We start from the raw sequence: 23,912 nt of genomic DNA, 5'->3' as shown, positions 1-23,912 counted from the left end.
AAGCATTGTACAGTCTTTTAATATAATTAAAAACAATGTGAGAGCCATAATAGAGAACATAAAAATAAACAAGTTAAAAAAAGAAAAGAAAAAGCATTTGGATATGCCATTTATTGTACATATAAATAAATATACATGTGCATAGCTAATAGATTTCGAATTTTCGCGCGCACGGACGTCCTTCTTTCCAATTTGATATTAAAATTCTATCTATAATATTCACATAAACATAGTAAATATAAACTGCGCTCTATCCTATCAAAGGCTATTGCGCGTGAAAAAGTCGATTGTCTTTCGGCTTTACGGTTATAATTAAAACTTTTTCACGTGTCATAACTTTTTAATTATGAGCAAAATTCGTACGTCAAAATTGGAAAGAGAATGCAATATTTTCAGGAATGTGTTAATTTCTTTTCAATTCAAATAGGTAAGGATATAGACTCTCTCCCCCTCTATCGCCTATTGTATAATCCTCTCTCATTCTTACACTTGTGAGCAGAAATAAGCTAAACTTTCGCAAGCTTTCTTTCTTTTTCTAATCTTGCTGCAGTATTTGATGTACGCAATTACTATATATTTACCATGTCTATGCTGTGGATAAATCCAAAAACATTTTCGTTTTCCGAATCGACACACAACTATACAATTATCACATGTATCGCGATATACTTGGACCGAAAACTGCCAATAATGTGCAATTTATTGTTTATGTGTCTATGTGCAACTTATTTATATTATATATTGGTATATATCATGCGTCCCCCTTTATATAGGAATAAATAATATATATCGATGCTTTGGAAGACTCACAAAATTGGGCCTATCGAACTCAGATATTTGCTAAAAGCTGCATAGAGTTGTCCAGCTCTTTCAATTTCCTCGGCTCTGAAAAAAAGATGACACGATATAATAATATAAATATGTAACCTTTCTATTCAGAGAAAATTTTTTAAGAAATATCTTGAAAACTGATTGTGAGATAGATTATTCTCCAAAAAATGAAAATTTATTATTAGGAATTTTTTTTACACACGTGTATTAAAAATTTTGAAGTTATTTTCAAATAATGGCTTACATGGATCATTGTCGTGTCACACAGTATCTAAGTATCTCATTATTGATTTATCCCATTTGTGATTACAATTTATATACAATCGGATGAAAGTTAAAAAAAAGAAAAAGGATTAAATCTTACTTTTTTATCTGAATACTTCTTTTAACGGTGTGTTTGTGTAAACATCTACACAATATAGAAAAATCGCGCGCACGCACACGCATATATATGAAATCAAGATTGACTTTAACTGTACAAGAATATTAAGGATAAACGATATAAGAACTCTCTCTAAACTGTTATGAAAACAATTTTTCTGTCATAAACTGCATTATAGATGATATTCGTTAAAAGAAACATGTAAAAATTTAACTATATGTGAGTGTATAGATCTTGTCTCATAGATATATGCTTTACTTTTGTTCAATAAAATTAAAGTTAAATTAGCAGATTTACCGTAACTCCGAGAGATTGCGTTCCTTGCTGGAAATAATGTCTTGGAGTTGTTTTCTTTCTCTATCGCGATCGCAAAGCAGTTCGCTGTGAATTATTTGAACTTGGTTCAGTCGTATATTGAGTTCGGTGATCTGTTGATTCATTTTTTCCATTTGAAGATTTTGATCTTTTAATTTTGCTCTTTCCTCAAAAAGTTCTTGTTTTAACTTTTCACTTATCCGTTTCTCCCGATCGAGTTCATCTTTGAGCAAATTGTAATGTCTTTGAGGCTCGATTAACTCGCTCTGAATACTTGTTACTTGTCGCTGCAAGAGAGACACGGTTCTTTGGGAATCGACCAATTTCTCTTCCAATGTGTTCTTCTCCTCTTCTATCTTCTGATAATTTTCTTCTAATCTTGTATACCTGTGTACGAAAAGGTATTTAAAATAAAAATTTTAGGAGAAATAGAACTGCGGTACTCTTTGTTTACTGCGCGTTACGCATCAACGCATCTTAGTGCTGTTCACCTGAAAAAGATTGTGAAAAATCTTGCAAAGTATATATTTTACATACATTTTATATATATATATATATATTATTGACCAACCTGAGTATTTTGTGTTCCGCGTCGTTTAATTTGATCTTTAAAAGGTCTCGTTTTTCGCATAAATCGTGCGACTCGCCTCTACTTTTACGTAATTTAATCTGGCAAACTTTAAAAGCTTGCGTGATCTCTTTTAGCGTGTTCTTTAGAATATCGAGTTCAATGTTGCGCTTATTATCACGCGCTTTGAATTCTCTTTTCAGACGATGCATCTCAATCTTGTTCCTCGATAGCAGATCCTCGTACGCTCGTGTAGTAGACACGAGTTTATCCCTTCGTAAGCCAATCTCCAATAGACTCTTGTGAATTTCTCTTTCGTACTGTCGAATCTGTATATAGTTAGATGTAAACGATTAAAAATTAAATTTGTGCAATTTCTCTAAAAAATCGATTATTGAAAACTTTTCAGCGTTATGAAAAAACCAATTTAAATTTGGTTTGTCGGCTAATTGAAAAACATTTGTAAACAAGCGCGCCAAGTCCGACAAGCTCCGAAATCTATCGTAAATACACTTGTTTCTATTAAATTTGATTGATAAATTTGTTATTATATCAAATTATAATAAAACGCCCATAAGAGAGACCTTTTAATAATATTATTTTATTGAAAGTTTCTGGAGCTATAAATCTGTTATCGACTATTCGCATGTATGATGTAAGTTTTGACTCACTGAACAAAAGTTCCAATAGCCATCAGGCCAAAAAATCAAAAGTTTTTGAGTTACAGCGGCTCAAATGTCCAAAATTGACCTCCATCGTCAGCCGGTTGGCAACCGTTGCCCGATGGTGAACATGATGATAGGCATTTGAGATTTAAATGTTGAAGAAATGTAAGATTTTGGGGAAGTTTATAAGATTTTAGAAAAATGTGAAATAACTATCGACAATATCGTTTAATTAATCACTAACATGTAATTATTGACTATATTATTAGGACAGTATGTATTTCAAAACTTTTGATTTTTTAGCCTGATGGCTATTGGAACTTTTGTTCAGTGAGTCAAAACCTACATCATATCAAAAATTCAGCCAATTTGACCGGGATCCCAAATCCCATAAGAACTGTGCGGGGTCCTTTAAAGATTCTTTCATTTCTTTGAATGAAAGGATCGTACCAATAAGATAAAGAAGATTTAATTGTATTTTTTAATTGAAATATTTCTGTAGCAATTTTTCACTCGAAGCCGATTGTAGCGCAAAAAACATTTTTACAAAACCATAAATTTTATCAATTTTACCTTAGAATCTGCCTCTTCTTTCTTTTGCGAGCATTCATTGTAATCGTTCTTCAAATCCTTGTAACTCTTCTGCCAGTTTTTTTCCGCTTCATCATGACTCTTCTGCAATTCGGCAATTTCCCTCGCTTTATCCGAATCAAATTTCACCTTCTCCTCCTGCAATTGATTAATCTCAGTCTGTAGCAAGCATAGCTGTGTCCGCGTATCATCCATCTCTGCGATTTTCGTCGTGAGCTCACCAGTCAGCAGATCTATTACTGTGGTACGTTCCTGTAACATTTTACCGAGATCGGCAATCTTAACATCTGCCCTCTTGTTATCGTGATTATCCCTTGAGGAAATATTTACGCGTGCGTTTGAACTTTTGTTCTTGTCTTTTAATTCTCTATTTATTTCCGAGTTTATTTCTGAAGGATTAATTCGATCATTAATCTCTACATCTGCAGATGCTTGAAGAATCTCAGTCTTGACTTTTTCTTTTCGACGCAGCGTTAAATGCTTTTGCTCCGAATAAATAGTTTCAAGATCGCCGGTTGTTGTTGACATTGTAAAATCCTTTTCCATTATTGTCGGAAATTTCATGAATTTTGCGTCGACAGATAAAGCGACTTTGGAATATCTATGACGATTTTCTCGTAGCTGTTTTTCAATTGCGAGTATAATGTCCTCGGGTATGCAATTTCCATACAGAAAAAGGTTGGTAATAATCTTGTTCTCGCATACCGCTTTCAATAGCAACCGCCCGCCTTGCAAGCCCAATGTATTCCAGGACAAGTCGATACTTTTCAAAACCTTATTCCGATGTATTATTTTACATAGATGCTCGGCACAGTGCGGCGATATTTGATTGTATCTGCATGATAAACATGATTGATGATATCTCTTTTTATTCCTCGATTGATCTCAATTACAAATTATATTATTGACTCTCAAGTATCTTTGTCAAATTATAATTTCATTCGAGCAATTTTTCTCTGCTATAGCTGTATATTTCTTATAAAAAATGGTTTATTTTAAATAAATAAAAAGAGAGAAAGAGAAAGATACATGTACAATTTATCAACAGATAACATTGTTCGACAATTAAGAACAAATCTTGGAGCTGTCAAATAAATTCTGTACAATTTATCATTATTAATGTACTTTTACCAATGTACCGTTTATAAACTAATAATGTCTAGAAATATCTCAAGTTCAATAACTTTTTCTAATACAAAATCGCAGAATAAATATTTAAAAAATATAAAAACTTGTGATATAAATAGTAAAAGATCCATGAGAGTGAAATTTACATGAGCACCAAAATTTACATACATGTTTGATCCACATAATAGATTTCTTTATTCTAGTTTCATTTTACTTGTATATCTTGTACTTGTTTTTGCCTTTTGAATCAAATATCATATATAAACGTGCAATTTCAAGTGCGAAAAATAAAAGAAAGCAAAATTAAAATGAATACATCTCCATGTTACCTAAGATCGAGTTGTTCCATGTTATGATTTCTGGTTAAGCCATCGCAGAAAGCAGCAAACGAATTTATGTGCGATCCTACGCTATTCCATTCGATATGTAATTGTTTGAGCGTGTTGTTGTACACAAGAACCCGTCCTAATTGGGCAACGGAAGATCCATTCACATTATTGCCCTTCAATTTCAGAATTGTCACAGCGGTACCTTCACAGAATGCATTGAGAATACTATCAAGACCCTTGGGTAGCAACATACAATCGCTTATATCGAGCGTTTTGATCGTAGAGCTGGATATTAATGTCCGCGCTATAATCTCGCAAACTGGTATTATTATTGATAGACAAGACAATTGTAATTCCCCGGTGATGCTGTAAAAGATGAATTATATAAATTCCTATTACAGATGATTTTTAGTTACAGTTATATCTAAAATTAGAGCAAGTATATTAAAATTAAATTCTAGAATGTTTGTGAGAAACACAAGTCTTTCTTTCCAAATAATAAATTATAATAACTATTACTGCGAAGAGAGAAGTAAAATACATTCTATATCAATATTATCAAGCGCATTTTTTACACATGACCGCAGTAACATGACATTTTTTTATTAGATTTTATATTTTTGAGAAAAATTAAATAATAATCGCTCCATTTATAATTGATCAAACTAGTTATATAGTTATGGTAACGTCGCATGCGAAAACAAAATATAGGTACAAGTATAAACATAAATATATACCTGCTAGCTTTGATCGCATCTAAGATTTCAGGAATTGAGAAAATTCCACGTTTTTCGCATAAGCGAACAAAAAACTCGTAATCTTGTAACATCGTGTAAAATTTTTATGATAATTTTTCTATCGAATATTTCATATAATATATTCACGTCGAATATCATAGAAAGATTGCTTTTTACTTATCGCACTTTTATTTATCGGCCATTTCGATATAAAAATGTATCGATTGCGAAAATGTTTCAAAGTGCTGTCAACAATTCGATATTTATATGCGGTGGTAACAGCACACATTTATGTAAAATCACACACATACTCTTTCTTTGAATATATACCTGTTAATCATATTGCCCTCATATTGCAATTACTTTTTGTGGTTTTACTTTGATGATTATTAATCGTCATGAGGCGATATTATTCTCAAAAAAAAAAAAAAAAAAAATTATTATATATAGATTTCTTTTCACATCAATTAATAACGCAAATTTTAATAAATAGGAAAAAATAGATAATATTTCTTATATATAACCTTAAATATTTCTCAAGTCTAAAAATGTTTTGTCTCTTCTGTCAATTCTGCTAGAATTTGCGCTACTACGCATGCGTGAAATTTGGCCCTCCACCAATGTTCCAATTCCAATTCGCAACTTTGCTGACATCACTGGTATCAGGACGCATGCGCAGTGCGGCCTTACGTGGCATCGTTTGCAGTCTGGATGGTCTGGATTGTGGATTACGTTGACGTACATTTCTTGCAACGTTTTCGTGTAAACATTTTCGGTGATATCAAATTTTGTTATGATTCAAACACATTTTATATAACGTAAGTATATTGCATAATTTACGATTATTAAAAACTTCTTATTAGTTTGATACGTAATGCTTTCAGAGTTTAAAATGTCACACATACGTTTTTATTATTTCTAATATTTCATGCCTTTTGACGTATATTTTTTATCATGTTTAAACCAAAAATATCACACAAACATGCATTATTCACGCTATATTATAAATATGATTATTTTCTCATTTAGGTTATCTCTCTTTCTTTTTTCGAAACACATTTTCTAATTGTCTCAAAGTTTATTTTATTCCCGTACATTGTATGTATGTGCGCGCGCTTCCGTATGTTAATTCTGTACTAGTGAATAATAAAGTTTATCTATGCATATTGGAATACACTAAATCTCTGCAACTGCGCTTTCTCCATATTACTTTTATATATAAACTGATACGAGTAACCTGGAATGACTTTAGCGCAATGTACCTTCGGTACTATACTTAATTAATAAACTTTGTTATAACAGATGCAGCATATTCAGGAAATAGGCAGGCAGCATCTATATGCTGCACCTGTGCCACCGATGAACAGTCAGCAAAACTTTTCTTCAAGACCACCAATTGTAGGACAACAAAATTTGACAGATTCTCAAATGCACTCTCACTTATCGCCTATGCAATCTGTGAATCACTCTCAAATAACAAATCCAGCAACAGGTGCTCCTAGCTCGCAAGTGTCTCCACCTTTACCGATGAGCTCTTATGGACACGGGCAATCTTCTGCAGGTTATCAAACTCAAATGACCAATCTCCCGAATACTAGCCTATCTCAATCTGGAATAGGACCGTATAATTCTGCACCGCCATCGCAAGCTGCAGCGAATCTGACAGGTTCCATAAATGCATCAGGATTATCGCAATTTGAACCAAAGCAGTTTGCTCCTCCTCCTCCTTCAACAATGGGACAACTTGTAGCGAGTCCTCCAGGTGCTGCTACTCTTCTTCCTCAAGCTCGACAGAAGCAATACTTGCAAACTGCACCTCCGATACTAGGCCAGACTATAGCAAATCCTGCGGGACCAGGCCTACCGCAGTCTGGACAAAGGCAATACGGTTCTACCGCACCTCCATTGCCAGGGCAGACCTTATCCAGTCCTTTAGGAATGAATCGTGTGTCATCTGGTACTACTCCGAGCTATCAACAACCAACATACCAACAGCCACCAGGCTATCATAATCAGATGGTACAGCTATGATTTAAAATTATTCTATTTTAAGATTAAATTAGATTGTTGATTTTATATATATATATATATATATATATATATATATATATATATATATAGGAAGAAAAATGCGCGACACAATTGTTCTCTTTTCATAGGACATGTATAATAATCAAAGAAGTCCGTATCAAAGTGGAGTACCTAATACTACGGGATATCAATCAGGATTACAACCCCAACAAGCTAGGCGACTCGATCCGGAACAAATGCCGAGCCCGGTTAGAGTTTATAAAAGTTTTGTCGATCCAAATTTATTTACCAATATTATTACTTTTATTATCGTAATATAAATCTAAATACATTTGCTACACAGATTCAAGTGATGCAGGATGATCAAAATATGAGAGGTGGAGTGTTTATAACGAATCAGAGAGGTTTGATACCACCTTTGGTGACGACAAAATTTGTAACTCAGGATCAAGGAAACGCATCCCCTAGATACATGAGATCCACCATGTATACCGTCCCTACTACTGCTGATATTATAAAACAGGTATATATTTTAATATTGTGAATGGATAAAAATTTTGCTATGCTATTTAATATTACAATTTGACATCCACATCTTTTACAGACCAATGTTCCTTTTGGACTTGTGATAAGTCCGATGGCTCGTACCGTTCAAGGAGAGTGTGAACCACCGATCGTGGATATGGGTGAAATTGGACCGGTACGTTGTGTGCGTTGTAAAGCATACATGTGCCCATTTATGCAATTTATCGATGCTGGTCGAAGATTTCAATGCACATTCTGCAAAGCCACGACGGAAGGTAACGATTGAATATTTTGTCAGGCTTTGCAAGGATTTTTCTACTAATCAATATCTCAACTATTAAATATAATTATTGCACTTATTTATATTTTTGTTCTCTCTATGTGCCTAGTTCCAAATGAATACTTTCAACACTTGGATCATACAGGTCAACGCTTGGATCGTTATGAGAGACCAGAGTTAATGTTAGGTACATTTGAATATATAGCTACAAAGGATTATTGCAGGGTAATGTATCACATTATTAATTGCAAATAATTAATAATAACAGCAAGTATTTGCAAATAAATTATTTGTACATTAGTTAATCGGTAAAATTGCTCTTAAACTTTTTTCTTTTCGGAAATAATTCGCAATCATGTTATACTTTAGATGATTGAAGAAAGTGTAAAATAAAAATTGAGATTATTTATTCACATCTGTTAGAATTATATTAAATTTATGTACATATTGACCTCTGTACATTTCTCTTCTTCGTACAGGACAATGTTTTTCCAAAATCACCAGCCATTGTGTTCGTAATTGACGTTTCGTATAATACAGTTAAATCTGGTTTAGTAAGCTTACTGTGTGCAAAAATGAAATCCATAATAAAAAATCTACCTATTGATGCTGGACAAACCAAAAGTAATATGAAAGTTGGCTTTATAACATATAATAATACTGTACATTTCTATAACATCAATCCTTGTCTCGCTCAACCACAAATGTTGGTTGTTGGAGATATTCAAGATGTATTTATGCCGCTTTTGGATGGATTTCTATGCGACGTCGAAGAGAGTGAAACAGTTATCGATAGTCTTATGGCACAGATTCCGCAAATGTTTGTGGACACTCGAGAAACAGAAACGATTCTTGCTCCTGCCATACAAGCTGGATTAGAAGCGTTAAAGGTATTTGTATAAATAAAGAGTATAATGTGTGTGTGTGTGTGTGTATGGGAAAAAAAGAAAGAAACATTTGAGATATATAATGTATATAAAATTTTGTTTTTCTCATCACTGATTTTTTTAAATAAAAATGAATTAGGTTGGGATTCTGTAAGAGAATTCTTATACAATGTCACCTGGATTTTTTTAGGCGTCCGAACGTTCTGGTAAATTATTAATATTTCACTCGTCTTTACCAATTGCCGAAGCGCCTGGAAAATTGAAAAATCGTGATGATCGTAAAGTACTTGGTACGGATAAAGAAAAAACAGTGCTAAGTATGTATGCTGTGATGTTTACAATATAAAATGTGTGAATTTTTTAAAGATATTTTTTTGCAATTATAAAATAAATAATTTTTTTTTTACAGTACCGCAAAACAATGTCTATAATAATTTGGGTCAAGAATGTGTCGGTGCGGGTTGCAGTGTGGATCTGTTTATCTTTAACAATTCGTATGTAGATATAGCAACGATTGGTCAAATTTGTCGTCTCACTGGAGGAGAGATTTATAAATATACTTACTTTCAGGTGAGCGCTCCATGTCTAGAATAAAAATACATGTAAGAAATAATAAGATGGTAGATTAAATACTTACTTATTTTTATGTAAGATTACATTGAAAAATATAGACTTTCTATTATAGGCTGATATTAATGGTGAAAGATTAATTTCGGATGTTATTAATAACATTAGTAGACCGATCGTTTTTGATGCCGTTATGCGAATACGTACATCTACGGGTGTCAGAGCGACCGATTTCTATGGACACTACTTCATGTCCAATACAACTGACATGGAATTAGCCAGTATAGATTGTGACAAGGTAGTTAATTATAATAATAATACATTATAGAATTAGCTAATATTATAATTACAATATTAGAATTTTTACTTAAAGTATTAGAGATTAAAGAGTTCTATTACTATATCTATTAATATATATATGTTTTCTGATCATGTTTTATTTTAATCAATTAATTTGATTTCTAATTTACAAGGCTGTTGGAATAGAAGTTAAACATGATGACAAACTGACAGATGACGAAGGTGTGTACATTCAAGTAGCTTTGCTATATACTTCCTGTGGTGGTACAAGAAGATTACGAATTATAAATCTAAGTCTGAAAACCTCGTCGCAAATGGTCGAACTGTATCGCGCATGCGATTTAGACGCCATTATAAATTACTTTTCTAAGCAAAGTAAGATATGTCCTTAACATACAATGATAAAAATAATACTTTAAAATAATATAATACATGTAATAATCTTACATGTAATAATACTTAGATGTATTTAAATTACTGGAATCCACTCCAAAAACGATAAAAGATAATTTGATCGCAAGATGCGCAAATATGCTGGCTATATATCGAAAGCACTGTGCAACACCATCTAGCGCTGGACAATTAATATTACCAGAATGTATGAAATTACTTCCACTTTACATTAATTGTTTATTGAAAAGCGACGCTTTGTCCGGAGGTAAATATACATACACATTTAACCATTGTATTTATTAAGTAAAGATTATATTAAGTTTATCTTTCTTTTTTTAACTTTTTTTTATTAGGAGCTGATATGACCATCGACGATCGATCGTATGTTATGCAAACGGTTGCAACGATGCCTATTTTCATATCTATTACATACACTTATCCCAGATTGTTTCCATTGCACGACGTTGATCCTCAGGACACAGAATTACCACCAATGTTGCGCTGCTCTATTGACAAATTTGCAGATGATGGCGCATATCTACTTGGTAATATCAAAGTTACATACTTTTCAGTCATACTCGGAGAGATTGTTGAAATTAGTCCTTTTATTTTAACCAGCAGTAATTGTTACATATTATTTTTTAATAATTTAAATTACCCTATATTTTTAAATAATTTTTATTTTTATAATTATATTTTTAATTATTTAATTTACATTAGCAATTGTGAAGAGAACCAAACGCGCGAATGATAATACGTAAGTTAGTTTCGAGAAAAATTATTTTCTAGTTGTGCACAGGACAGACACACGTACAAATTTAATAATTGATGCGATATCAAATATTGAAATAATCTCGAGTTTGAGATTTATTTTAAATACTATCTTGTAACTTTTTAAAGAAGCGTAAGCTAGAAAAATATCGAGACAAGGTGTTGAATCGAAAATCGAAGTCTTTCGCTTACCGAGCGACTATTCTTTAATAAACGTAAAACGATGTATTTGCGATATCAATATTATTTTATGTATTTTGTGTGATTTGTTTTATTTGTAGAAAATACTATCCACATGTTCTTATGGTTGGGTATGGCACTTTCCTCCCAATGGGTACAGAGTGTCTTTGGTGTGCCTTCGGTGGTTCAAGTCGACACAGATCGCACTGCATTGCCAATATTAGATACTCCTTTAAATAATAGAATCACGAATATTATCAATCAAATACATGCTGAAAGGCATCGCTGTATGAGAGTAAGCTATTTAATGTAATGCATGAAAACAGATTATGCTAGAATATAATGTAATCTATTGTTTCTCTTATTTATAGTTAACAATAATAAGGCAACGTGAGAAACTGGAAATGGTGTTACGACATTTTTTGGTAGAAGACAGAGGAAATGATGGAAGCCCTAGCTACGTCGATTTCCTATGCCACATGCACAAAGAAATAAGAACACTTCTTAGTCAATAATTAATTTTTTACATAATCAGTTACCTTGTATTCGAATTTCAGCTCTTTTGCATCGCGATGATTTGTTATCACACTTGTCTTGAAAGGAATTCAATCAAGGTTTTATATTCAATCATTGTACTTTTATTCGCGCATCTACTCGAACATTGAAAAAACTCTATATATATATATATATATATATATATATATATATATATATATATAGTGTATATATAGTGGGCTGGAAAAAAAAAAAGAGTTTCGAAAACACACGAATGTATTCTTCAACAAATGTAGAGACGCTTTTCTCCTTAAAAAAATTAAATTATCGAATAATTATGCTATAGAGAGAAGTATATATTTCAGTAAATTCTAACACTGCGATAAGTTAACCTTTATTTATACATTTGTATCTTTGTGTATCTAAATAATTTATAAGAGATGAGTTATCACAGCGGCACCTTTGATATCATTTCTCTATGCTTTCTCAAGTTTTCATCTAAATTTAAAATGTAGAAAGAAATCGATTTAAAACTTTGCGACGAATACGTACGCATTTGTAATATTACTGTCCATTTTGAGCTTGCTCTAGACAGACATGTAAATCTGCTCGACGGACGGATTAAAAAGAAAAAGCAAAAGCGATTAATCATTCCGACAAATATCGATACGTATGAAAGAATAAATATACATCTCAATCGTACAGCAATTATATGAGTAACTATAAACATGAAAAAGATTGTATTATTACTTTATATATTAATTAAAGCATTAATGTTATTATCTTATTAAGTTAATAAAGTCTATTATAAATCATATAAACTAACATGTCAATTAATATTTGTATTAATTTAGTTATTAATAATATAGAACACGCAAATGCGTGCGAGCGCGTATGTTCTAATATTATTTCTAATTGTGTGCATATAACATACAATTCTCTCTTGAATATTCATACTAAACGAATATAAAATAGGTGAAGGGAATTATTTTAACATGTAAAAAATTGTCTAGTTGACGATAAAAATGAAAACAATAATTTACAATGATTGAATTGCCAAAGTAATATTACACTAGTGGAAGAAATATTTAATTGGAAAAATATATTACTTTTGTTGCATTTTTTTATATCTCAATATAGCGCTTTGTTTCTCTCTGTTTAAGCATTATCACAAAATGTGCAACGTATAATAATATGTCATATCACGTCGGGATATGCATATCGATTAATTATTTGACGTGAAAGTCAAATTCTATAAAGAGTATAAAACAATGTAATTATATTCTATGCATATGCACACGCGCGCACGTGATACATACATATACACAAAATATATTACTTTTGTTGCATTTTTTTATATCTCAATATAGCGCTTTGTTTCTCTCTGTTTAAGCATTATCACAAAATGTGCAACGTATAATAATATGTCATATCACGTCGGGATATGCATATCGATTAATTATTTGACGTGAAAGTCAAATTCTATAAAGAGTATAAAACAATGTAATTATATTCTATGCATATGCACACGCGCGCACGTGATACATACATATACACATGTACACAGAGAAAGAGAAGTAACAATTTTAACACAAATTTTTTAATATTAAAATTTTGATGAATTTTGAATACATCTGTTATACATTGTACAAGCTGACCCTGAAATAAATGGATGAATTGAAGGAGCGTATCTTTTGATTCATTTGGAATCGATTCCCGGGAGAAAAAAGTATATATATATAATAATTCTATAGAATTATATATATAAATCATGTTCATATATATATTTTATAATCTTTTATAATTTAGTACATAGAGGAAAAATAATTGAAAAATAATTAATATTAAAAAAATTATTTTTGCATGATTGTTTAAAAAAATGATATTTAAGAAGAAATGAAAAAAAATTGCTGATATATTATAATATATCCAATTATATTGTTTCTAAAAAAAAATGTAAAAATTATTTTTTTAAGGCTCCTGGGTGCTCACCACGGCCATATTGAATTTTGACGTCAGAGGCGAGAAAGCACACGCTGAAAATTCTTAGATGCCATTTTTTAATGAAAAGATATTTCGATTAAACAGCACTTCAGATGGCTTTAGCACACTCTTAAAAACCCCCGAAAACTATCCTTTTCCCTTTATAATAATCAACATCTGTAAAATGATCGAGATATCAGACTTTGACATGCGGAATGACTGCGCATGTGCAAAGACCAGACGGACTGGGCTTCATAATATTACATTTTACAGCTGTTGATTGATTATAAAGGGAAAAGGATAGTTTTCGGGGTTTTTTAAGAGTGTGCTAAAGCCATCTGAAGTGCTGTTTCATCGAAATATTTTTTTATTTCGAAATGGCATCTAAGAAATTTTAGCGTGTGTTTTCTCGCCTCTGACGTCACGATTTCGACATGGTCGGAAAGGAGCAAGGAGCCATAATTCCTATTTCAATTTCAATTAATCTTATTATTTTTCCTGTATATTATAATAAGGATGACAGAGATTATAACAAGAGAAAGAAAACATATATATATATATATATATATATAATTATATATATACATATATATATATAAATTTATTTATGTATATATATATATGATTATATGATTATAAATTTTTTTTCTGGGAATTTATTATTTTTTCATTTGATGCAAAAAAACTCAGGTACAAGAGTATGATTAATAATAATCAATATAGGTCTTGATGCACTTTCACTCTTCGTCCATTGCGGTGTGTAATGTGCAGCTTATTGATGTAATCGCATTCCGATATTTTGCGCTATAAAGAAATCTTGTTTTGCCACTTCAGTCAAGAACTGTTGCTATTATCGTGCAGATCGAATTACTATCGATTATATATTTTTCATGTGTGTGTGTATATGTACAGGACGAGTAAATATATATATATTTAAAATTTTTAATTGGAAGATTGGTTATTATACAAAGAGCGAAAATGGACGAATTTAGTTGTTTTTATGAGCCTTTAAAGTTTGACGAGGCCTGCATAAATGTGATATCTGATAATAATTATACGTGGCTTTATTCACTTTCTACGGATTGTTTATCGGTAAGTACAATCATAACACATTTCGCATCATATAATCTATAATTAATCTATATAATTTTCAATAACTTGTAGTAATAATAAATAATTAATCGAGATTTCTCTCTTTCTCTCTCTCGCTCTCTCTCTCTCTCTCTCTCTCTCTCTCTCTCTCTCTCTCTCTCTCTCTCTCTCTCTCTCTCTCTCTCTCTCTCTCTATATATATATATATATATATATATATATATATATATATATATATATGTGCATAGGGTGTCCCATAATAACTCGAGATCCAGAACATAATATGTTTATTAAACAATTTCAACTCTAAATGACTTCCAGTAACATGTCCTCTTATAATATGTATATGGACCTCGAGTCGTCATGGCCGGGACACCCTGTATATATATATATATATATATATAAAATAAATAAGAGATTCTCCGAGAATAAAATATCTTTCATAAATCAGTATATACATTTATATGAATTATGAATTCATTATTGTGATCACACATTCATCTCAACTGTTATTTTTTACTTGATGTTTAGTGTCCATATAAACGAATAGCACAGATCTTGACTAATGACAATTCTGGCTTAAAATTCAATACAGTCGAAACAATAAAGTGGAGAGTGTTGAAGAATAATGGCACTGATGAATATATATCTGCCAAAATTACAAGGTGAACTTATTAATTGTTTAATATATTTATTGTTACTTGCTTATACATATATATACGTGTATGTGTCATATTTATATTTCAAATGTATATAATATGTATGTATACGTACATTTCCATCTGATTGATTAAAAATGGTTGACTAAAATATTTTTAAACATATTTTACATCCATTTATCGTAGCACGTGTTATTCTTATCTTAATCTTTCTTTAAATATTACTTTTTAGCGATATTTTTTGCGAACTGTCACCGAATCTAGGGCAATATGGATTATACGAGTTGACAGTACAAAACAAAACCTGCAGTTGTAGAACATTGAGGAATCCGACATATCCATATTCTGGTATATATATTTCTAGATAGTTTGGAAAATTTTCTATATATTTCATAAAATTATTATTTTTTCCTTGAAAATATTGCGTGCGCGTATATGCGTACTTGTGTGTGTGCTTATATGCGATGTGAATAAAAAGATTAAACTATACAATTAAAACCATATGTAAGCACAATAATGATAAAGTATCTTATCCTAGCAATTTTGTCGTTTATCTATCGTTTAACTCGATAATACTGATATAATATGATATCGGCAATAATCAGAATATGTGTGTAATATATTATTATAATATGTACGACTGCAATAATAAAATAATCGATAAAATAATCGCCAACGTTGGTTTAAACATTCTCTTTATTCGATGCTGACAAAATTATGAAAAGAAAAGAAAATGTAATATTTTCAATATTATGTATACATCCATCCATCCATACGCACACACAACAGACACAGACACACACACGCACGCACGCACGCACATATATCGGTCTCTTACAGATTATTTATTGCGAGGTATATCTAAATCCCAAGGATGCTGTTCGTTTTTTCTTTTTATTCTTTTTTATTTACAGAATTTTTTATTATTCTGGGGATAATTGTATTTATCTTATTTGTCATATCTGCTGGGAGATCTTTATGGTACAAATTTAAAAAACAATGTATAATAGACGCGAAGGAAGAGGAAATGCCAAATAGCAACAAAGCAGCAACAAAACGTCGCGTAAAAGCTATCGATACATTCAGAGGGTATATATATATGTATATATATATTTTACAAAATAATAATGTAATATATGAAACCAAATCAAATATCTAGAATAGACTGTTAGATTCTATGACACGAATTCTTTTACAATTAGTTGGCACAGGGAGCTTTCCAACAAGGACACAGTGTGACACAGAGTATCATCATTCTATCTTTGGGAGCTTTCCAACAAGGACACAGTGTAACACAGTGTATCATTCTATCTTCTTTCAATACCAGTGAACAACAAAGATATAAAATGATACTCTGTGTCACCCTGTGTCCTTGTTGGAAAGCACCCTTTGTTGTTCATTGATATTGGAAGAAGATAGAATGATACTCTGTGTCATACCATGTCCTTGTTGGAAAGCTCCTACAATCATTCGTGCAATATGATTCGCAGGGTCAGTACACTTTTTATGATTTTTGTTAACGATGGCTCCGGTAGTTATACTAAATTGGGGCATGCAACTTGGAATGGTATGTTACTAGGAGATTTAGTATTTCCATGTTTTATATGGATAATGGGAGTTTGCATGCCTATAGCTTTGTCGGCGCAATTAAAACGTGGACTTTCAAAGTTTCAAATCAGCTATTCCATCTTGAAGGTAATTGTTATAAAAAGATAATTGTTAACAAGAGAGGTGAAATTAATTTTACAATATATAATTGGTTCAGCTGACCGATAATTAACCGAATCAATGACATACACACACACGCATAATAATATAAATTATAATAGTGATATGCATTCTAAAACTTTTATAAAATGTGTGTGTGTGTAAAATATCAATTGATGTGTATCGTATGCCTAACATGTCCAATACTTTTTCGCAGAGAAGTTTCTTTCTATTTCTAATAGGCATTGCGCTAAACACGTTAGGAACAAACGCGCAATTGGAAAATATACGCATATTCGGAGTTCTTCAACGATTTGGAATTACTTATTTAATTGTTGGCTTGCTCCATCTTATTTGCTCTACAGCCAGCTCTACAGCCCAACAATCAACGGCTGTTCGAGTATGGAAATATATATATCAAATATTCTTATATAAATCTTGTGATATAGACGCACAGATGTGCGCACGCATTGTGCGTATTTGTTATATACATATACAAACTCTATCATATTTTAGATTATTAAACGATTAATGACTCACTTTACAACATACACAATCTTTTTTCTTGCTTAAAGGTAATACATTTTCCAAGGTTTAACACTATCGTAGAGTGTTTTTCGACGTATAAAATAATATATACCTATTACATACAACTTTTAATAAATTCGTTTCAATCACAATTTAATAATCGCAATTCAATAATATGAATTACGTCTTGATAACGTAAACTTTTTTCAACTTGTATAGAACTTGCCACAAATTTGGATCATACACAAGATGCAAGACGTATCAAGTCTTTTGCCACATTGGTGCGTAATGCTGACTATATTAACGGTGCATTGCGCTCTAACGTTTAGTCTACCAATCCCCGGATGTCCTACGTACGTATGTCAACTTTAATACATTTCTGTCTTGTTAATAACTTGAACTTGAACTTTTATTTAATTTCGTGCTTCGATTTATCATCCATCGTGAAATGAAACGAAAGTTATTATACAGCGGATACCTTGGACCAGGCGGAAGACACGAAGACGGTAAATATTTTAATTGTACCGGGGGTGCGGCTGGATATATCGATAGAATTTTATTAACTTCAAATCATATTTATCAAAGACCAATCATTGATACCGTTTATGGATCTGGTCCTTTTGATCCCGAAGGAATTTTAGGTAAATCTTGTTTAGTACTTGCCAATGCATATTATTATATATATAGGAAAGTATATATACATAGTTACGGAGATATATATATATATATATATATATATATATATATTCAACTTTTCATCCTTTACAATTAAATCTGCTTCTTCATCGTGTTATGTTTCCCTTACAATGTACTATATTTTATTTACATGTTCGAATTGATATCGTGGAAAGGAATAAAATAATATTTATAATACATATTTTCCTACTATTATAATACATATTTATAATATATATTATAATACATATTTTCCTACTATTATTTCTATAAAATCACATGTAATAAGCACATATTATATCACATATGTTTTTCTTCAGGATGCCTCACGGCGATATTTCAGGTATTTCTAGGTGTACACACTGGTGTAATTCTAATGACGTATAAAAATTGGAAAGAACGTGTTATCCGATGGCTTTTATGGGCAGTGTTTTATGGTTGTTTGGGTTGCGCTTTTCATTTCACTAATTTTATACCCGTAAACAAACATTTGTGGTAAGATATTTTATTTTTAATTACTTGTTTAAATACTTTTTTGTGTGCAATTTTATTTTAATACAGGAATTTTAGAAAACTGATAGTTTGTAGTAATATATAGTTGTCTATAGATAGTATAGCACCTGTATAATTACGCAGGTCTTTGTCATTCGTACTTATTTCAACTTGTTTTGCTCTGGCTTTTCTTTCCGGATGTTATTTGCTGATTGATGTGGCCAGAATTTGGCGAGGTGGCCCTTTCAGAATACCCGGTAGGTGAAAATGTGTATTATCAAGATAATCTTTATCTCAAATCTATATAGAACAAACTAGAAAATAGATTCTCAGAAACATGCATTAAACGTACAAAAATATATTCTTTCTATACTACAACTTAAATAAAGGAATAAAAGTTACATCTAATTTTATTTGGTTATAGAAAATTATAAAATTATACTTTAAATTAACGGCAAAGATATAAGTAATAAGACAGTAAACATAGAAAATAAATAGAAGAGATCAATAACATTCAAGTTCTATTAGAGATGCAAAAACATTTGAATGGTGGAATTTTGTGTGTGGGGGGGGAAGGGGGGGGGTATTTTAACATTACTAGCGATAGATATATCAAGATATATCAAAAGACGCACTGTTATGTACTAATCTGTTTCAACATTACGCAAATATGAATTTACAGGAATGAATGCATTGGTTTTATATGTGGGCCATAATCTGTGTTATCAAATCTTTCCATTCCATTGGAAAATTGGTGCAATGGACAGTCGTGCTTTGTGTTTAATTGAATCAATTTGGGTTGTAATCTTCTGGACGGTTATAGCATATGTTATGCATCGTAAACGAATTTATATCACACTCTGATTGTGAGTACAAATTATCTTTACAAATTATTTGTTTATATAATGTAGCAATATTATAGAACATGTTCCGATATACACTGCCCCAGTACTGAAAATCTATAATATGTAAACTATAGATTTTCAGTACACTGGCAGTATATATATCGGAAAACTGCCCATAATAAATATATAGTACACACTAGATTTTTTTACAATTTTGCACACATAATCCACAAATAGTATAAGCAATTTTGTGAAATAATATAGAAACTTGTTTCCAATCAAACACGATTTGAGAATATAAAGTTGATAAATAATATAATATTATACATATATTATATAGGAACTAATTGATGGCCGTTCGAGTAGTGACAGGCGTCGGTCGGTGCTCCGAGTTTAGGTGAGATGTGGTGGAGTTATAGAGAGGCTGAGGAGGAAATTGGGTGTGGAGGAGATGGCGTGGGAGCAATGGAGTGAGTGGCCGCGAAGGGAAAGAAAAGGATGATAAGGCGGAGGTGCACTGGCAGAAGGAAAATTGGAGTGTGGAAACGGAGGAAGATAGGCACGGGATGAGGAAGGATGATGTGGCGGAAAAGGAAAAGCGTCGGTAAAAGGAGGATAAGGAAGAGAGTAATAGTATGGAGAGGAGGCGTTGTCAGAGAGGGCGCTGGATGTGGAAAGGAGAGGCACGTGCAGGACCGAGGGCGCCAGGATAGCGGCAGAGAGAACGGAACAGGTGGTTAGAACAGTGGCACGTGTGCGTAGTAACAGTATAGCAGCGGTGGCAGTGATAATACGGAGTTTGGTCGAATAGAGTGGAAACGGAATGATGGAATGGATAAAGGACGGTGTGAGAGAGATAAAGGAGATGAGGAGGATGATGGAGAGGATGTTGAAGTTGATGGAGAGGAACACGGAGAGGGAGAATGTGGAGGAGGAAAGGAGAAGAGGAGTGGAGAAAAGGTTAGAGAGAATGGAGGAGAGTGAGAAGTTATGGAGGATGAGCATGCAAGGGGAGGAGAATAGGCAGGAGGAAAGGAGAAAAGGGTGGAAGGAGTGCAGAGAGAAAGAGTTGGAGAGAGGAGAGGACAGGAGGTGGAGCGATGTGGTAAAAGGAGAGCGGAGGAAAGAGGAGGAAGGTGAGGAAAGAATGGAAGAAAGAAAAGGAACTGCGGGAGAGGACGGGAGAAGATTCGGAGGAGAGCAGATGGAAGATGGCAGAAATGAGGCAGTGCAGCGGAGGGAAGAGGTGGCGGAAGGAGAAGGATGTAAAAGGCAGAGAGGAGGAGATATGCCGGGGAAGGAGGAGAGCGGAGGAAGAGAGAAGAAAGTAAGCGCGGGCAGGAAGAAGAGAGAAGGGAAGAGAGACGAGGTCAAGGAGGTCGAGGAGGAAGGAGGAGAGAGGACATCGGACGAGGGTGAGAGGGAGGTGGTGAGAGGGAGGAAGGTGAAAGGGGAAGGGAAATTGAGGAAAGGGAGTGAAGGGGGGAATGAGAGGAGTAAAACAGAAAGGGATAGTAGGGAGAAGGAAAGAGGCGGGAGAGAGAAAAGGAGAGAAGTAAGCGTAGAGAGAGGGGCGGGGGGTAATACGGAGGGAAATAGGATGGACTGGTGGTGGAAGTTGATGGAGGAGGATGAAGTTAGGGGAAAGGATAAGGGGGGGAAAGAGTTAAGGAGGGAGGATGGAGAGAAAAAGGAAGGGGTAGGGGGAGGGAAGAGGGTGGAAAGGAGGATAGGATAGGGAGGAAGTGGGAAGGGATAGTGTTAGAAAGAAGGAAGAGATTAGAGGGAGGGGGAAGGGAAAGAGAGGAGAGGGAGAGGAAGGAGGAAATAGAGAGGAGAAGAAGTAGGGAAAAGAATATAATTTGGAGAGGGATAGAGGGGGAAGATGAGGAAGAAAGAAGAATGATGATGGAATGGTTCATGGCATGGGCAGTAGGAAAGGAGGTGAAGGTGAGGGAAGTTAGAGAGAGAACGGGGGAAAGGGGGAAGAAAGTGCTGATAGTGGAATTAGAAGAAGAGAAGGATAGGGAAAAGTTGTTAGAGAGAAGGTGGGATTTTAGGAGAAGGTGGGGAGTCGACATAGAAGAGGATTTGACGATGGAGGAGAGGAGAGTAAGGTGGAAATTGTTAGAATGGGCGAGAGAGGAAGAAAGGAAAGGGAAGGCGGTAAGGGTATGGAATAGGAAGATAGAAATAGACGGGGAGGAATGGGGGTGGGATAGCGAGGGAGGAGAGTGGGTCAAAAGATAAAGATAGGGAGGTGATAAGGTGAGAGGCGGGGGAGGTAGGAGGGTTAGAGTAGGGCAGGAGGGGGGAGGAGGATAAAGAGGAAGGGGAGAGGAGGAAGAGGGGAGAGGGAAAAGGGTGTGGGAGGTCAGGTTAGATTATTGTGAGGTCTCCAATTGGCCAGGTTAGGGGACGGAAAAATTGTGTAAAAGGGTGAGGGAGAGAGGAGCGGAGGGAGGATAAAGAGGAAGTGGAGTAGAGGAAGAGGGGAAAAGGGTGTGAGAGGTCAGGTTAGATTATTGAGGTCTCTAAGTGGCCAGGTTAGGGGATTGAGAAAATTGTGTAAAAAGGGTGAGGGAGAGAGGAAAGGAGGAGAGGAGAAGGAGGAGGAAACAGAGGCCCGGGAGACAGGAAGGAAGGAAGGAAGAATGACAGGAGAGGAGAAGAGAGAAGAAGAGGAGTGTGGATGTATGATGTATATTGAGGAAAGAAAATTGTATAAAGAAAGGGAGAAGATAGATGGGTGGATGTAAGGGGTTTGGCGGTCCCCTGAAAACGCCCCGCAATCCTTGAGGGGCAGCGGAATAAATATTCATTCATTCATACATATATTATATACATGACACAAACTTGTATGATTTTCAAGTAAAAAGTGATTGCATATTATACACATTTTTCTGGCAATAAACAATTAGATAATCTCTATTAGCACTTTACAAATAATTTATTTTACAACTTGAATAAGTATATAATACATATAGTGACAAATTCAGAGATAATAGGATTAACAACATGTGTGTATTTACATGCACATATATTTTCAAATAATGATTAATATTGTTAAAAAGAGTGTTATTATTTTCATATAATGATTTTATTCGTCTTAAATAAATAAATCACGTGCTTCTGCTCACGTAGAGTATAATGTCTACATGATGCGGCGGTGCGGCATATCAAGACACCCAATCTCCTAATACTAATACATAGAATTCTTCAAATTGCTTCTTTGAAAATTGTTTTAAAAATCTTAAAATTATAGTTTCTTGTTTATATATAGTTGAGTAAGATTTCAAAAACAAATTTAAGTCGATGGTATAAAGGAATTGTACTATGTACGTGAATGTTGATTGTTTCTAATACCCGTACAGAAAAAATTACTGATATAATAAATAGTTCTTCAATAATATAATTACTGAAGAATTATTGTTATATCAGTAATATTTTATATTCTTGTAGGTTTTTTTGTACGGGTAACGATCGATTAAAAATAAAATTACCAACTTTTATTTTTATTCGTTGGAAAATTTATGAGAATATTTCATTTATACAGGTTTCTGATCTGAATAAATTCAAAGTTTGAACAAGTTAAAAGTTAAAACATTGTTTATCACGGTAGTATCTTTCACGAATCGATATAATTCCAAATAATTAATTTGCAATTCTCTTTGAAGAAAATCTTTGGTTAATTTTTCGCTGGAGAATCGGCAAACGCGACGTAAATAAACATTATAAGGATTATCTTGTAAACAAAATAGAAAAAAGCACACCAACAATTCGGTCTTGCATAAGGAGGATTTCACTTATTCTTTCTCAGTAATCAGTTGCATCAGGACCTGAAAAATGAGAAATTTGATGTTGTAAAAATAATTTTTACATGTACGTTAAATATATAAATATAAAAACACAATATAAAAAACAAAGGAAAAAAAAAATATATATATATATTAGAA

The 23,912-nt window shown here is 33.0% G+C and overlaps 3 protein-coding genes across 5 annotated transcripts in view; 2 read left to right on the top strand and 1 right to left on the bottom strand.

Moving 5' to 3' along the window:
- Sec24cd (COPII coat complex component secretory 24CD) overlaps positions 1-12,796 on the top strand; it is a 31,500-nt gene extending 18,704 nt beyond the window's left edge. The window contains exons 2-16 of the mRNA XM_083048868.1: positions 6,125-6,364; positions 6,849-7,565; positions 7,706-7,825; positions 7,921-8,100; positions 8,182-8,377; positions 8,492-8,607; positions 8,862-9,272; positions 9,460-9,586; positions 9,679-9,839; positions 9,955-10,134; positions 10,310-10,511; positions 10,600-10,794; positions 10,883-11,074; positions 11,582-11,775; positions 11,852-12,796. Coding sequence (XP_082904994.1) covers positions 6,849-7,565; positions 7,706-7,825; positions 7,921-8,100; positions 8,182-8,377; positions 8,492-8,607; positions 8,862-9,272; positions 9,460-9,586; positions 9,679-9,839; positions 9,955-10,134; positions 10,310-10,511; positions 10,600-10,794; positions 10,883-11,074; positions 11,582-11,775; positions 11,852-11,995 — 3,135 coding nt within the window. The 5' untranslated portion in view covers positions 6,125-6,364 and the 3' untranslated portion in view covers positions 11,996-12,796. The remainder of the gene's footprint in view (positions 1-6,124; positions 6,365-6,848; positions 7,566-7,705; positions 7,826-7,920; positions 8,101-8,181; positions 8,378-8,491; positions 8,608-8,861; positions 9,273-9,459; positions 9,587-9,678; positions 9,840-9,954; positions 10,135-10,309; positions 10,512-10,599; positions 10,795-10,882; positions 11,075-11,581; positions 11,776-11,851) is intronic.
- On the bottom strand, positions 96-6,091 carry LOC145942285 (uncharacterized). 3 transcript variants are annotated; one of them, XM_083048871.1, is made up of 7 exons: positions 5,877-6,091; positions 5,547-5,791; positions 4,810-5,175; positions 3,335-4,187; positions 2,100-2,425; positions 1,511-1,915; positions 96-885 (listed from the first exon to the last, which is right to left on the bottom strand). In XM_083048871.1, the coding sequence occupies exons 2-7, from the start codon at positions 5,636-5,638 to the stop codon at positions 807-809; spliced, it is 2,121 nt and encodes a 706-aa protein (XP_082904997.1). In that variant the 5' UTR covers positions 5,639-5,791; positions 5,877-6,091; the 3' UTR covers positions 96-806. The 3 variants fall into 3 exon arrangements, with proteins under 3 accessions (XP_082904997.1, XP_082904996.1, XP_082904998.1); XM_083048870.1 differs by lacking the exon at positions 5,877-6,091 and having other exon boundaries at positions 5,547-5,870; XM_083048872.1 differs by lacking the exon at positions 5,877-6,091 and having other exon boundaries at positions 4,810-5,011; positions 5,547-5,870.
- A 1,986-nt stretch (positions 12,797-14,782) lies between the features above and the next one.
- On the top strand, positions 14,783-20,419 carry LOC145942189 (heparan-alpha-glucosaminide N-acetyltransferase). The gene is made up of 12 exons (XM_083048671.1): positions 14,783-15,050; positions 15,582-15,715; positions 15,942-16,057; positions 16,624-16,798; positions 17,200-17,404; positions 17,634-17,816; positions 18,164-18,297; positions 18,416-18,585; positions 18,940-19,114; positions 19,256-19,368; positions 19,794-19,977; positions 20,297-20,419. The coding sequence occupies exons 1-11, from the start codon at positions 14,937-14,939 to the stop codon at positions 19,973-19,975; spliced, it is 1,701 nt and encodes a 566-aa protein (XP_082904797.1). The 5' UTR covers positions 14,783-14,936; the 3' UTR covers positions 19,976-19,977; positions 20,297-20,419.
- Positions 20,420-23,912: the final 3,493 nt, after the last annotated feature.

Source organism: Prenolepis imparis, unplaced genomic scaffold (genome assembly GCF_030444845.1).
Source record: "Prenolepis imparis isolate NDT839.2.m4 unplaced genomic scaffold, iyPreImpa1.0 SCAF_10, whole genome shotgun sequence".
NCBI lineage: Eukaryota > Metazoa > Arthropoda > Insecta > Hymenoptera > Formicidae > Prenolepis > Prenolepis imparis.
This window is presented reverse-complemented; position numbering and strand designations above follow the sequence as displayed.